This window comes from Fonticula alba (genome assembly GCF_000388065.1).
Source record: "Fonticula alba strain ATCC 38817 unplaced genomic scaffold supercont2.4, whole genome shotgun sequence".
Lineage (NCBI taxonomy): Eukaryota > Rotosphaerida > Fonticulaceae > Fonticula > Fonticula alba.
In genome coordinates, this window is record NW_009242974.1 from 1,075,333 (window position 1) to 1,088,074 (window position 12,742).

At 67.2% G+C, this 12,742-nt stretch overlaps 3 protein-coding genes across 4 annotated transcripts in view; 2 read left to right on the plus strand and 1 right to left on the minus strand.

The window, feature by feature from the left end:
* Positions 1 to 1,700, plus strand: part of H696_02766 — a 2,749-nt gene extending 1,049 nt beyond the window's left edge. For both annotated transcript variants that reach the window (XM_009496664.1, XM_009496665.1), the window contains 2 exons: positions 72 to 486; positions 818 to 1,700. In XM_009496664.1, coding sequence (XP_009494939.1) covers positions 72 to 486; positions 818 to 1,542 — 1,140 coding nt within the window. In that variant the 3' untranslated portion in view covers positions 1,543 to 1,700. The remainder of the gene's footprint in view (positions 1 to 71; positions 487 to 817) is intronic.
* Positions 1,701 to 2,338: 638 nt separating this feature from the next.
* H696_02767 (hypothetical protein) lies at positions 2,339 to 6,415 on the plus strand (the record flags this gene model as incomplete). Its single annotated transcript, XM_009496666.1, has 8 exons — positions 2,339 to 3,303; positions 3,472 to 3,595; positions 3,743 to 3,795; positions 3,893 to 4,076; positions 4,211 to 4,357; positions 4,629 to 4,755; positions 4,901 to 4,991; positions 5,065 to 6,415. The coding sequence occupies 8 exons, from the start codon at positions 2,339 to 2,341 to the stop codon at positions 6,413 to 6,415; spliced, it is 3,042 nt and encodes a 1,013-aa protein (XP_009494941.1).
* A 430-nt stretch (positions 6,416 to 6,845) lies between these two features.
* Positions 6,846 to 12,742, minus strand: part of H696_02768 (hypothetical protein) — a 7,697-nt gene continuing 1,800 nt past the window's right edge. Inside the window, exons 6-8 of the mRNA XM_009496667.1 lie at positions 12,371 to 12,699; positions 11,921 to 12,207; positions 6,846 to 11,810 (exon numbers count right to left, since the gene is read on the minus strand). Of these exons, the coding sequence (XP_009494942.1) occupies positions 7,005 to 11,810; positions 11,921 to 12,207; positions 12,371 to 12,699 (5,422 nt within the window). The 3' untranslated portion in view covers positions 6,846 to 7,004. The remainder of the gene's footprint in view (positions 11,811 to 11,920; positions 12,208 to 12,370; positions 12,700 to 12,742) is intronic.

The following is a 12,742-nucleotide window of genomic DNA, read 5'->3' on the forward strand; positions in this document are numbered from 1 at the left end:
CCCCCCCCCCGGCCCCGGCCCCGGCCCCGGCCCCGGGTCATGCCTTGCCTCTGCGACATGATCGCTCGCAGATCTACGCCGCGGTGTCGGCCCGATCGTTCGACTCGGAACCCAAGCGCCAGCGCTTCGCCTCCGGAGGCGTGTGGCTCCCGGCGGCCACGCTGCTGGAGTGCACTGCGCCATTGGCGGCGCCGGTGGGGCTCTTCGTTCCGCTGGCCGCCCTGGCCGGGGCCATGAAGAATGTCTCCTGGATCGCCACGAGTGCCGCGCGGGCACAGCTCCACCGGACAATGACCGCCACGCGCCGGACTGCCCTGCCAGGCAGCCACACTTCCGGGGGCGAGGGAACGGCCGATGGGGTGGCCCAAAACCTGGGCGATGTAACCGCCAAGGCCGGGGCGCAGACGACATCGGCGGCCACCATTGGCACAGGTGTCGGGGTCGGGGCCGGTGCCATTGTCCAGTGGCTGGCTTCCTCCTTCGAGAGTGCGTGCATCGGGCTCCGCAGGGCAACTCGCCGCATGGAGGCCGGGCAAGTGGGCCAGCCATGCATGCAAACACGCTTCGCACCCACGCACACACACACGCACACACACACGCACACACACACCCACGCACACACACACGCACACACACACACACACACACACACACACACACACACACACACACACACACACACGCACACACACACGCACACACACACGCACACACACACACACACACACACACACACACACACACACACACACCGAGGGCGAGGCCCCCAAGACACCATGTACACATCCCCATACTGACCTGCTCCCTTGCCATGTAGCCACCTTTGCCCTGTCTACTGGGCAGGCGGTGTCGGCCGCGACGCTGGCCGTCTGTGCGCCGCTGCTGGTGCTCAGCACATATGCCCTCTTCCGGTCCAATGCGTGTGTGGTGTTGGACAACCTGGATGAGCAGCGCTTCCGCCTGGCCATCGGCACCGGGCCGGCCAACTACCGCGCATCCAACCCCGGGCCCCGAGGACAAGGCCTCGAGTGGCTGGTGGCCCCGGTCCCGACGGTCCTCGGCCCGGCGGCCGTGGCCCGACTTGAGCGCTTTGTCCGGCCAGGGCACCTGGCCGACCGTCTTGCCGCCAGGGTGGACGTCAATCCCGATGTCAATCAGTGGTTCGATGATCAGGCTGACCCGGCAGACGCCTGGGCCCGGTGCTTCGGATCGGGCCAGGCCCCCTGCGATCGGCGGTACTTCTTGCATCTCCGGAGCCGGCCGCCGGCATTTGGCCGCGGCCGAGTGGGCCTGTGGCTGGATGCGGCGGCCGGCCCGGCGGATGTCTTCCGCGGCTACTTGCATGCGAGCCTCCTCGCCAAGGCGCTCGACTCGGCCGGCCCCAGCCCCACGGACGGGGGGGCCAAGCTGATTGCCGAGACCGCGGCCGTCCTGCCCCGGTGGCAGGCAGCCTTCCTGGCAGCCGGCTGGCGGCCGCCCAGCGAAGGCGCCGCCGCACATCTGGAGACTGACCCGACTCGCCGGGTGCATATTAATCGGTAGATTGCGCGTGTGCCTCCCCTGTGGGGGGATCCCCCTCCGGCCGTCTTGTGCTCCCGCGAGGCCGGGCGGGAGACTGGTGGCGGTCCCCGTCTGTGCGCAATGAACCGGGGGCACTCGCCCCGAAACGGTGGGCGAAGAGAATAAATAACAGAACCACATGGCAGTGTGCCCTGCCTTTCGGCAGCAAGTCAAAGACACCGCACTCAGACCCGTGGGGCGGGGGGGGGGGGGGGCGAAGCGGGGATCTGGGGCGCCCGCGCCATTAAAGGGGAGCCCCGACGCCGGGGCGTGATCCCAACGCACCTGCCCGCATGGTCGCGGCCCGCGCGTGTGCGCGTGCGCGTGGGCACCTCTGGCCGCTCCATCGTGGGCGGCCGCGGCAGGCCGGCCGAGAATCGCTGCCAGCGCGTAGGCAGCAGTTGCCAGGTCTTCTTCACGGCCTCTGCCCTGTCGCCCCCGCCCCCTTCCGCGCTGCTCCCCTCCCCGAGAATGGGGGCGCGTGTCCGGTCTGTCCACCCGCCGCGGAGGCGGGATCTCCCTCCACCCGGTCCAAAAGGGCCCGCAAACTATCTCCCCTCCTCCTGGCTCGTGCCATACCCCCTCCCCTACCCCCCTACCCCCTCCCCCCTTCCCCTCTGGCCCTTTGTTGAGCTCTTCCCGCTTCGCCTCCGCCTCTCCCGTCGCGCCTGCCCGCCCCTCAAGCCGGCGCCCGCAAACACCCTCCCTGTGCTCGGGTGGAGAGCGCCCTCCTCCTCCCACACACTCATACATACATACGCTAGGAAGTTCCTCTCTGATGAAGGCACCCAAGTATTCCCTCGACCGCATTGGTAGCCTCCATGAGAGCTCAACCAGGCCGGCCGCCGCGTGGGTGGCCGCTGCCAAGCATGGAATGCACCAGCTCACGGCCGCCAGCCCCGAGCACGGTCACCAGTCGCGCAACCCGCGGAAGCGCTCGCGCTTTAACCCGCCCGAGCCGGTGATCATCCCTCTCGGAGCCTCAGGCGCGGGATTCGCCCCGCCGGCGTCGACTTCGGTGCCGACGCCCCCCTCCAAGCAGCCGTCCTTCGCCGCAAGTGAAGGCGACTCGAATGACACCTCCGACAGCGACCATGACCAGGATGAGGCCTCCCCGTCTGCCAGCACCGACGAAACCATCGACCTGTCCGGCCTGGGCGGCGGGGATCTCACCATCGGCGGCCACGATCTGGTGGACTTGACTATGCTGAAAGTTGCGGCCACTGCGGCGAATGCCGCCGCCGCCGCCGCCGCCGCCACGGCTGCTGCCTCCTCCCCCAGAGACTCGGACAATTACATCAGTCTCCTGCCGCTGGAGGTGGATGCCCCGAGGTCTGTGTCTCGGCCAGGCCCCTCGGCCCGGTCAACAGCCTCCGGACGTGAAGACGGCTCGGCCCCGGCATCACAATCGATGCTCCCCTCGCGGGCGCCCATCTCTCAGCAGATTCCCCCCTGGCACCGGTCTCTCGGGACGGTCCCCTGCACGACGGCCTTCCAGCGCCAGTCTCGCGAGGGCCTCTTCTTGGCGCCGACCACCATCGGCCAGCCGTATTCCCCGACGCTGACCGGTCTGCTTCATGAAGAGATCCTGGACTTCTGCCAGCACATCTCCCCCACCCCGACTGAGCATACCCTCCGCCGATTGATCATTTCCAAGATTCGCCAAGTGGTCCTGTCCATCTGGCCCGATGCCCGCGTGCACATTTTTGGCAGCCACCAAACCCGGCTCTATTTGCCCTCTGGGTGCGTGGGGCCTGTGTGACCAGGGGCAATTTGTGCCCGCCTCCCATCTTCCCTCTCTCCATCTCCCCCCAAGAGGGGGGTCCCCCTTTGCCCTCCTCCCTTCTCGCATCACATTCCCCCGGGGGGGAATATGCATGTCCCCTTGTCTGACATTGCGGTGCCACACAGTGACATTGATCTGGTGGTCATGCTGCCGGAGTATCATCGCGTGCAAACCCCCCTCCGGCGCCTTAGCCGCATGTTGGAGACGTCTGGCATTGTGAAGAAGATGCAGCTCATCGAAAAGGCTCGAGTACGTGTCAAACACCTGTCTGCCATCGGGCTGCGGATGAGCGTGCTCCAAAGGGGGGGGCTTGTGCATATGGTTTTTCTCTGCCCACCCTCTCACGCGCCTGCCTCGCTCCCCCCTCTCCTCCTCGCCCGACTGCCCCGCCCCCAGGTGCCGATCATCAAGATGGTTGACCGGCTGGCCAATCTCAGCATCGACATCAGGTGCGCGGTGGGCTGCGTCCCCGGTTTTCAGCTCGCCCTTTTGTCACCCTGCCGGCCTGCATGTGTGCCTCATGCCTCCTAATCGCCACTCTCTCAGCTTCGACATGATTGGCGGTGTCAAAACCGCTTCCCTGGTCCAAGCCGCCCTGGATCTCTATCCCGGCACCCGGGAGTTGGTGCTGGTCATCAAGCAGTTCCTCACCCAGCGCGGCTGCAATGAAGTGTTCACCGGTGGCCTGAGCTCCTATGCGGTGACCCTCCTGGTGCTGAGCTTCTTCCAGGTACTTTTCCTCCTTTTTTTTTTCCCCCGGCCAGCCACACGAGCACGATACCCTTGCCGGCCGGTTGCACATGTGCTGATGATGATGTCCCACATCCCCTTTGGATTATCTTGCGTGGCCTTTGGTGCTCCTAGATGCACCCGCAATACCAGGCCGGCTTGGTGGACCCGAAGGACAATCTCGGCCTGGCGCTCATCGAATTCATGGAGCTCTATGGTCGGTCTTTCAATCAGGAGGCCATCGGCATTTGTGTCCGTGAGGGTGGCTCTTATTACCGGAAGGTGCGCGAAGCCCGTCATTGTCCATGCGACATATCATGCTCGCTGGCAGGACTGACGCCAGCTGCTGGCTCTTCTCTCTCTCTCTCTTCCTCTCTCTCTCTCTTCCTCTCTCTCTCTTCCTCTCTCTCTCTTCCTCTCTCTCTCTCTCTTCCTCTCCTCGCTTTCTTTCCTTCTCTCTCTCACCTCCATTGAACCCGCTGACTGAACGCCTCCCCCCTCTCCTTCCTCTCCCTCCATTCCCCTCGCTGCCCTCTTCCTTCACTCCAAATAGCACCCTCGTGGCTGGGTGGATCGTCGAAATGCGGATCTCTTCTCGCTCGAAGATCCGCAAGACGACTCGAATGACGTTTCACGCGGGTCATACAACTCTGGCACCATTCGCATGGCTTTCGAGCATGGTGCGTCTGCTGACCCCTTTCCAGTGGAGATCTTCCCCCCCCCCCCCCCCCCCCCCCCGACCCACCCTTCTACTCCCTTCGCCTCTTACAGCAACACGTGCATCGATTGCCCCTCGCTCGTCCACTGACCCTCCTCTTGACATAGCGTTCGAGACCCTCACAGCGGAAATCCAGCGCTTTTCGAACCAGACCAGCAAAGCTCCTCCGGGCTACTCTCTGCTCCATCGGATCATCCAGTGCGTTGATGTTCACATGCTTCGGGCTTCGCTTTCCTGGTGGACTTTTGGCCTGACCCTTCCTCGGGTATAGCATTTCCCCGGAGGATCTTGCCCAGCGGGTGAACCTCTTCCGTACGGGCTACCAGCTGGGCCTGGCCGCTTGCCCATGTCCGGCCATCACCGTTACCCCGCCCAGTGGCGTGGCTTTGGCTGGGGACTTTTCCACGGCCAAGCCCCTTGGCCAACAATCTGCCAACACCAAGACCGCTGGCGGTCTGCCGGAGCTGCTGACTCCCGAGAGCCAATCCATCTTGATCAGCGATGCTGACGAAGACCCGGACCCCATTTGTCTGGAGGAGGCGCGCAATCTCTTCCTCCCGCGTGGACAGCTGTCGGCTCAGCTGCGCGAGCGTGTGGCTCTCTCGGATGACACGGCCCGCCAGCGGCAGCTGCTCCTGCGCCGGGAGCGTGCCGAGCGCCGGCGCCTTCGCCGGCTCTACGCCACCAGCAAGCTGCGGAGCCCCTTCTTCACATGCCCAACTGTCTCGCAACTCGACTGGGACAAGGAGGATGACTTGACCGAGGCCGAGGCCGAGGCCGAGGCCGATGCCCATGAGTCGAAATCGAGCTCGGGATCCGATGCGTCCAGTGGGGACGATCAGAATCGTGCTTCCCGCGACGTGGTCACCCGCCTCCGGCACATGCCCCAGCGCCCGAAGGAGATTTCCTTCTACGAGTTGTCGGGCAATGAGTCGGATTCCGATTCTTCGGCTTCGGATGACCAGTCCGCCCCGGGCTCCAGCAATGCCGTCCGCCATGCATTGTCCGTGGCCTCCATGCTTGGCGGACACTCCGAGGCCGACATTGACCGGTTCTCCGAGCGCATGGCCTCGGCCTCCGGGGCGACGGGCACCGCCACACGCCCGGATGTCGACGAAGATCCGGAGGACGAGGATGACGCGTATACTCGGCTGATGGATGGCAGCCTGTCGCATGGGGATGATGATTACAGGGATCTCTCCGACGAGGATGACGATGATGGTGATGACGATCCGGACGTCGGCCTGGAGGATGACAGCACCGATAGCGATGAGTATGATGATGCTCTGGAGTACCATGATGGTGATGGCCTGACGGAGGAACCGTACACAACCCTGTCCGAGCGCCGGGCATACCGGACGGACTTGCGTCGGGAGAAGCGCACTCGCGAGCGGAAGGCCGATCGGTCGCTCTTCCGCCAGATGCGCAAGCAGAAGATTGCCCAGAAGTTTGAGCGCCGAATGGCCGGCAACCACCTCCATGACCCGAGCCAGCTGCCGAATCGGCCTCCTCGCCACCACCATCACCACCAGCAGCATGGGGGTGGCCATCGCCAGGCCGGCCCTCGGGGGGGCGCCGCTCCTCCGCCCCGGAAGAAGATCAAGACCACGGTTTGGATCTGAAAGCGGCATATCAGCTCCGGCGAAACATGCATCCTTCGGCCATGCATCTTGCCTCTATACTCAGTGTGCCAACATGTTGTCATATTCCCCCAGCGGAGCCCCAGGCACACACACACACACGCGCGCGCGCGCGCGCGCACACGGGTCCCGCATCATAATACACATCCATAGAGTGACGGAACAGCGGGTCGCCAGACACATGGCAGGCGAGAAAGAAGGAGGGGCGAGACAAACCACAGGCAAGGCAGGGAGCCACGGGTCCGACACATCGCGCTGGCAGAAACCGGCAGAGAATCTCTCTCTCTCTCTCACTCACTCTCTCTCTCCCTCTCTCTCTCTCTCGAAAAAGGGGGGGGGGATGGCAAAAGTCCCCGCCGCAGATGGGCTGTATATTGGGACATTTCAAAAGGGGGATACACAAGGGGGGGGGGGGGGGAGAAAGGGCATGCGAGGAAGCGCAGGCCGGATGGAGCAGCAGGGGAGGGGTGTCTTTCTCTCGGAGGGTATTTCCTTCACATCCTCTCGGGCCGCAGTTTGTCTCACACGGTGTGAACGACATCATGAAGGGAGGGGGGGGGGGGGATTGCCCTCAGTAGTGGGTGCCAGTACCAGCGGTGGTCGGGGGGCCCCCGCGCGCGGGGGAGCCCATGGTGGAGGCCATCTGGCCGATGCCATTGAGAGTGGTGTTGGCGCGGGCCCGCTGGACCGCCTCATGCCGGGCCAGGCCGAGGGCGGACTCGCGGGACCCGGCACGCAGCGGATCCGCCGCGGTGACCCAAGCGTCGGACGTCGTGGCGTCGAGGCTGCGCGCAATGACCCGGACGTCCGACCGGCCGGGCTCGTGCTGCTGCGGAACCGCCGCATCAACGCCGGCAACCCCCGCCGGAATGAGGAAGCCCGATCCGCCGGCCGAACCGCCAGAGCTCCTGGACTCCGAAGGGGCAGCATGCAGGACAAAGACATCCGCCGGCCCGGGGGCCAGGGGACCGGCCAAACTGGCCATCGCCGTGGGCAGAGCCGCTGCCGGCAGCGGCCAGTAGTCGGCGATCGTGTGCGACACCAGGATGGCCGCCGATTCCGACGCGTCACCAGCATTGGTGTAGGTCAGGAGATACGGCCGACGGAGGACCGCGTACCGGCGGACCCACTGGAAGGCCGGAGCCCCTGGAGCATCTGGCCCCGGGACCAACAGGTTCAAGTAGCCCTGGCAGGTGGCGCGATCAAGCTTGGCCGTCTCCACCAGATCGGAGTAGATGGCGAAGCCCAGTGTCCCGGGCTGCGACAGCTCACCGGTGTCGGCGTCGGCGTCGGCGCCGGCGCCGGCGCCGGCTTCGGCGGTGTCACTCATTTCGACCCCATCGGCTTGGATGCCGAGGTTGGGGTCGACGTCGGCGCCCGCATCGACAGTGTCCTCGCTCTTGGCGGGGGATTCCCCCTCGGAGGCCGATCCGGCGACAGACTCCGCCGATCCGGAGGCCGGATCGGCAGAGCTGTCCGACATCCGGCCAGCTCGGTGTGCCAGCAGCGCGACCACACGCGCCAGGATACGCTGCTGGCGCTCCTCCTGGGTCTCGGTCGAAGCGGGGCCGGCGACCGGCGGCTCGATGTCATCCGCTTCCAGCATCTGCTCGAGCTGGTCCATTTGATCTTGCTCCAGCGAGGTCAGCAGCTGGCGAGTGCGCTCAGCCGCCGCGGCGGCCTTGGCCCGGACACGCAGGCGCTGAGACAAATCCACCAGCTCCGCGCTCAGTGGCTTCCACCAGCCCTGGAGGACCTCCTCACCGCGGACATATGGCCGGCTGGGGTCGCCAGCGCGGGCGCCGCGAGCTCCGGCACCGGCCCCCGGGCCCCCCGCCGACATGCTGGCCGCATCGACTGCCCCAAGGCGAGAGGTCTCATCGAAGGCCAGGCACCGTGGCCGGGCCAAGATGGAGCTCGGGCCGGCCCCGAGGGCCGAATAATGCGGACCAGCCGACGCCGAGGCCGACGTCACGAGGGTATTCCCCGTGCCGAAGGGGGACGCCAGCACCGGCGGCCGGGCCACCAGCTCCCGGCTATTGAGAGGCATGTGCAGCAGCGCCAACTCATAAAGCCCGGTAACCCGGGAGGCGGTCCGGCTGGCCGGGGCTCCGAGCTCGGCCGAGGCGGCGGCCGCCGCCTGGCCCGACGCCGAGGCGGCCTCCCCGCCGCCGGAGCCACTGAAGAGATCCGAGAAGAAGGACCGCGCACGGCTGGCCACATGTGCCGCACGCGGCGATGCCAACAGCGACCCCAGCAGGCCCGCCGACGGGGGAGGCGGGGTGCGCAGGACCGCCGCATCACGCGGATACACACGGAACAGCAGCTCCTTCGACAGGGTGAGCGGGCCACGGGGCAGGTGGATGCTCGGCTGCCCGGGGCCGACTTCCACCTGGGACGGACCCCCCGGCGTGCCCGGGGCGCCGATCAAGTGGAGGCTGACATTCAACTGGACGGAGGCCAGCTCCGTCGGCTCCAGGGCAATGCGACTCAGCACGCGAGAGTCATGAAGCGCCGAGGCCCAGGACAGGGTGGCCGAGGCGCAAGTCGGCCCGCCTGGGCGTCCAGCTCCAGGGCTGGCCCCCGGCGACTCGGGCGCCACCGACTGCAGATCGATGGCAGTGGCAGACCCGACGGCGGCGCCATCGCCGCTGGAAGCGGCCCCGGGCGCCAGGGACCGGATCCGGTTGACATTCACCGAGCCGATGGCCACATGGAAGGGGATGCGCTGGGGGGCCGGACCATCGGCCGGATCGGCCGGCACGTCTCCGAGAGCCAGCGACCGAAGCAACACCGGCCCGGTGGGGCCAACCACCGCCACATACAGGCGCAGGCGGCGCTGGACACCCTGGCGGACGAGGAAGATGCCGCGAGTGGCAGACTCGCGCCCGGCCACCGCGGCCGCGGTCACGGGCCCCCGAGGGTCGGCCTCGCCCTCCACCTGGGCCAGGGTATGCGGCTCCATGGACACCGGCACCGAGGCATAGTCTCCCGTCCAGTCCTGCTCCAGGACCTCAACCCAAAGCAGCAGCGTATGGTAGGAGGCCGCCGAGAGCAGGGCCCCGGCCGGCAGAGGACGCGGGGTGTCGGGCGCCGCCGCCGCCGCCGAGGTGGGACTAACCGGCACGGCCGGGGCCGCAGGCGTCACGCCGAGCTGGCGCACCAGCTGCGCATGGTTGTACTTGATCGGCGTTTGCAGATGCCCGAAGAGATCCACCTCGATGGCACCCCCGGCCAGGGGGGACCCGCTCTGCAACAGGGCCAGCCCCTCGGCCAAGGACGCCGACATCGGGCCCAGATCCAGATACCGGACCCAGGCGGGAGCCGCGCCGTCGTCGGCGCCGGACCCCACGCCGGGTCCCGCCTCCTGCAGCGGCCGCAGCGGGATGACCCCGGGCGGCGTGGCCAGGACCGTCTGGCCGAAGCGCAGATTCAGATAGGCCTCCGTCGGCGGAGACACCTGGCCATGCTGGTTGTAGAGCGAGGCAAACTGGTCCGCCGGGTGGACGCCCTCCAGGTCGAGGACAATGTCGCTGACCGACAGACGAAGGAGAACCGGCTCATCGGCGGCCGGGCCGCTGGCTGACAGCGCCCGAGCCACGAGACCACGCTGCAGCGAGGCACCGGCCACATCCTCATCCTTGCCGGAGAGGGTGGCAGGGGCGGCAGGCGCGCCGGGCTCACCAGCGAAGCCAAGCTCCGCCCGCACCGGCAACATGTCGGCATCGGCCGATGTGGCTGGCGGCAGGCCATCCGGCGACACACGGTGCAGGGCAACCCGGACGAAGCCCACCACTCGGCCATGCTCATCGAAGAGCGACACCTCGGTGTCCAGCAGGAGCAGATCATCCGCCTCGCCCGCGGCCCAGGCCATGTGCGTCGAGAGAACACGCCACAGGTACAGGTGGCCGGAGCCCAGGCGACTGAACCAAGACCCGGAGGCGGAGAAGGGATCGTGCATGGCGGGCCCGCCGGCACGACCGACAGGACCACGCGACAGGGCCAGCTGACGCGGGGTCAGGCCGGGGCCCGGGGCCGGGCCGGCGGCGGGCCCGGCCAGACGGGCCAATTGCCGGTTCGAAGCATCCAGACCCGCGGCGCCGGCAGTGCCGCCGCCCGATGCGCGAGCCATCTGCGTGATGAAGATCGTGAAGGAGGTCGGATCTTGGAAGATATCCCGCATGGCATGCAGGCTCATCAGGAACTTGTCCTCCGACCAAAGGTGCACCTGGCCCAGGCGCGAATCGTACACCCGGATGGCCAGCTCCGGCGACGGGAGCACCGGGAGATGCGACTCACTGGAGGGCTCACTGGTGGCCCCGGCGGCGGCCTGGGCCAACAGGCGGCCGGCCTGCTCCCACGGGCTGCCCACATCCCCAGCCAAGCCGGCATCATGCGCCGGGGTGGAGAATGGCGAGCCCGGGTCCGAGATGACAAACTGCAGGGCCACACCGCGATTCAGCTCAGCCGAGATGACATTCGCCTCGGTCAGCATCGGGGTCAATTGGGCCATGCGCCGGCGGAGAGTCGACCGCCGACAGGCCTTCCAAACGACCAGGGCCCGCCGGGCCAGGGCCGCCTGCTCCGGCGACAAGGGCGGCTCGGCCGGGGGCTCCTCCGCCGGGGAAGAGGTGCCGTTGGTGGCCGCGGCCGCGGCGGCCGCGCGCAGCGCCGAGTTCGAGCTCTCGATTTCCTGCATCCGAGCTTGAACCTCGGCCACCTGGGCGGCCACGGCCTGGCGCTCGGACTCGAGACGCTCCTCCTCGGCGCGAATGCGCGCCTCACGCTCGGCCGACACCGCCTCCACGGCGGCCATCTGCTCGGACAGCTGCTGCTGGCGCAGCTCCTCCAGGGCAAAGGCCCAGTCGGCGATCGGCTGCTGCGCCGCCTCCCCCGAGGAGGGGGACTCGCCCTCGGTGGCCGCCGTGGTGGTGGACGCCGCCGCCGACTCACGCTGCGCGCGAACCTCAATCGGGTTGGTGAAGCGGAAGACATAGTGCAAGCCGAAGATCAGCCGATCGCCGGACTTCAACAAGACACCCATCGGGCCGGGCTGCTTGGCAGCGTCAACCGCGGGAGGAGCCTCCTCGGTGGCATCGGCCGCCGCGGGAGGGCTCGCCTCTGAGGCCGCGTCATCGGGCTCAGCCTTGGTGGCACCATCGTCGCCGGCCTCCGGGGCAGCGGCTGCCGAAGCGCCGGCCCCGGGCGCGGAACTCGAGGCACCATCCTCCGCGGCCAAGGGCTTGCCATTGATGTAAACAGGCGCATCCGGGCTCGCCAGGCGCAGGCGCACCGAGAGACCATCCTCGCTGGTCTCGAAAATGCAGTGTTCCTTGAGCATCCGGGCGCCACCGAGAACAATGTGCGCTGGGCGCTCCTGTCGAAGGGGGAAAGAGGGAGGAGGAAGAGAGGAGGTGAGAAAAGCCGAGAAGGTATGAAAGGGAGCGGGGGGGGGGGGGGCGGTGGTAAGTGAGTTGCAACACGCACCGAGCCCACGAGCGTGGTGCCACCCAGGCGCAAGTTATACAGGAGACACTCGTTCATCAGGGGGTCCTCATTGAGATTGACCAGATGCGGCTGGAGTCGAGGGGCCGACACCTCGGCCAAGCCGGGCGATCCCTCGGCCGGCGAGGCGGGGCCCAGGGACACACCCATGTCGGCCAGCGCCTCGGCGCGGGACCGGGCCACGGCCTCGGTGCGCTCACGCTTCGTCTCAACAGACTCGCTCAGCTCCTCGACCAGACGCTCGGAGGCGCGGATCTGCGCGGCAATGTCTGCCGGGCGAGAAGGGAAGAAAGAAAAGGACGGAACTGAGTCAGCAACCAACACATGCACCGCCGGAACCACCTGAAGCGCAGTGCCAAAGGCAGAGATGAGGAGGGGGGAAGGGATGGGCGGGGGGGGGGGGGGAATGAAAAGTCTCCCTTGTGAACATACCACGATCGGAGCCAGATGCCAGAAGAGCCGAGGGCGAAGTCATCAGGCCGTCGGCCAGCTGACCCGAGGAGGGAGAGGGCGACACCGGGCCGCCGGCTGAGGCCTCCGATGCCGAGGTAGCGGTGGCAATGGTTGCCGGCTTGGCGGCGGGCGAGGCAACTCCGGGAGCAGGCTTGGCCGGGCTGGCAACCACCGGCAGCTCGATGCCGTGGGACATTAGGTGCGCGCGCAGGCGGGCCACCTCCTCCCGCAGCTCACGAATCATTCGAGCATTCTGGTCCTCGTTGACAGTGGCCTTGTTGACAATGCGCTTGGCGCGGTCGGCGTAGCTACACAAAAGAGGGTCGAGGCAAAGGGGCAGGGGAGGCGGGG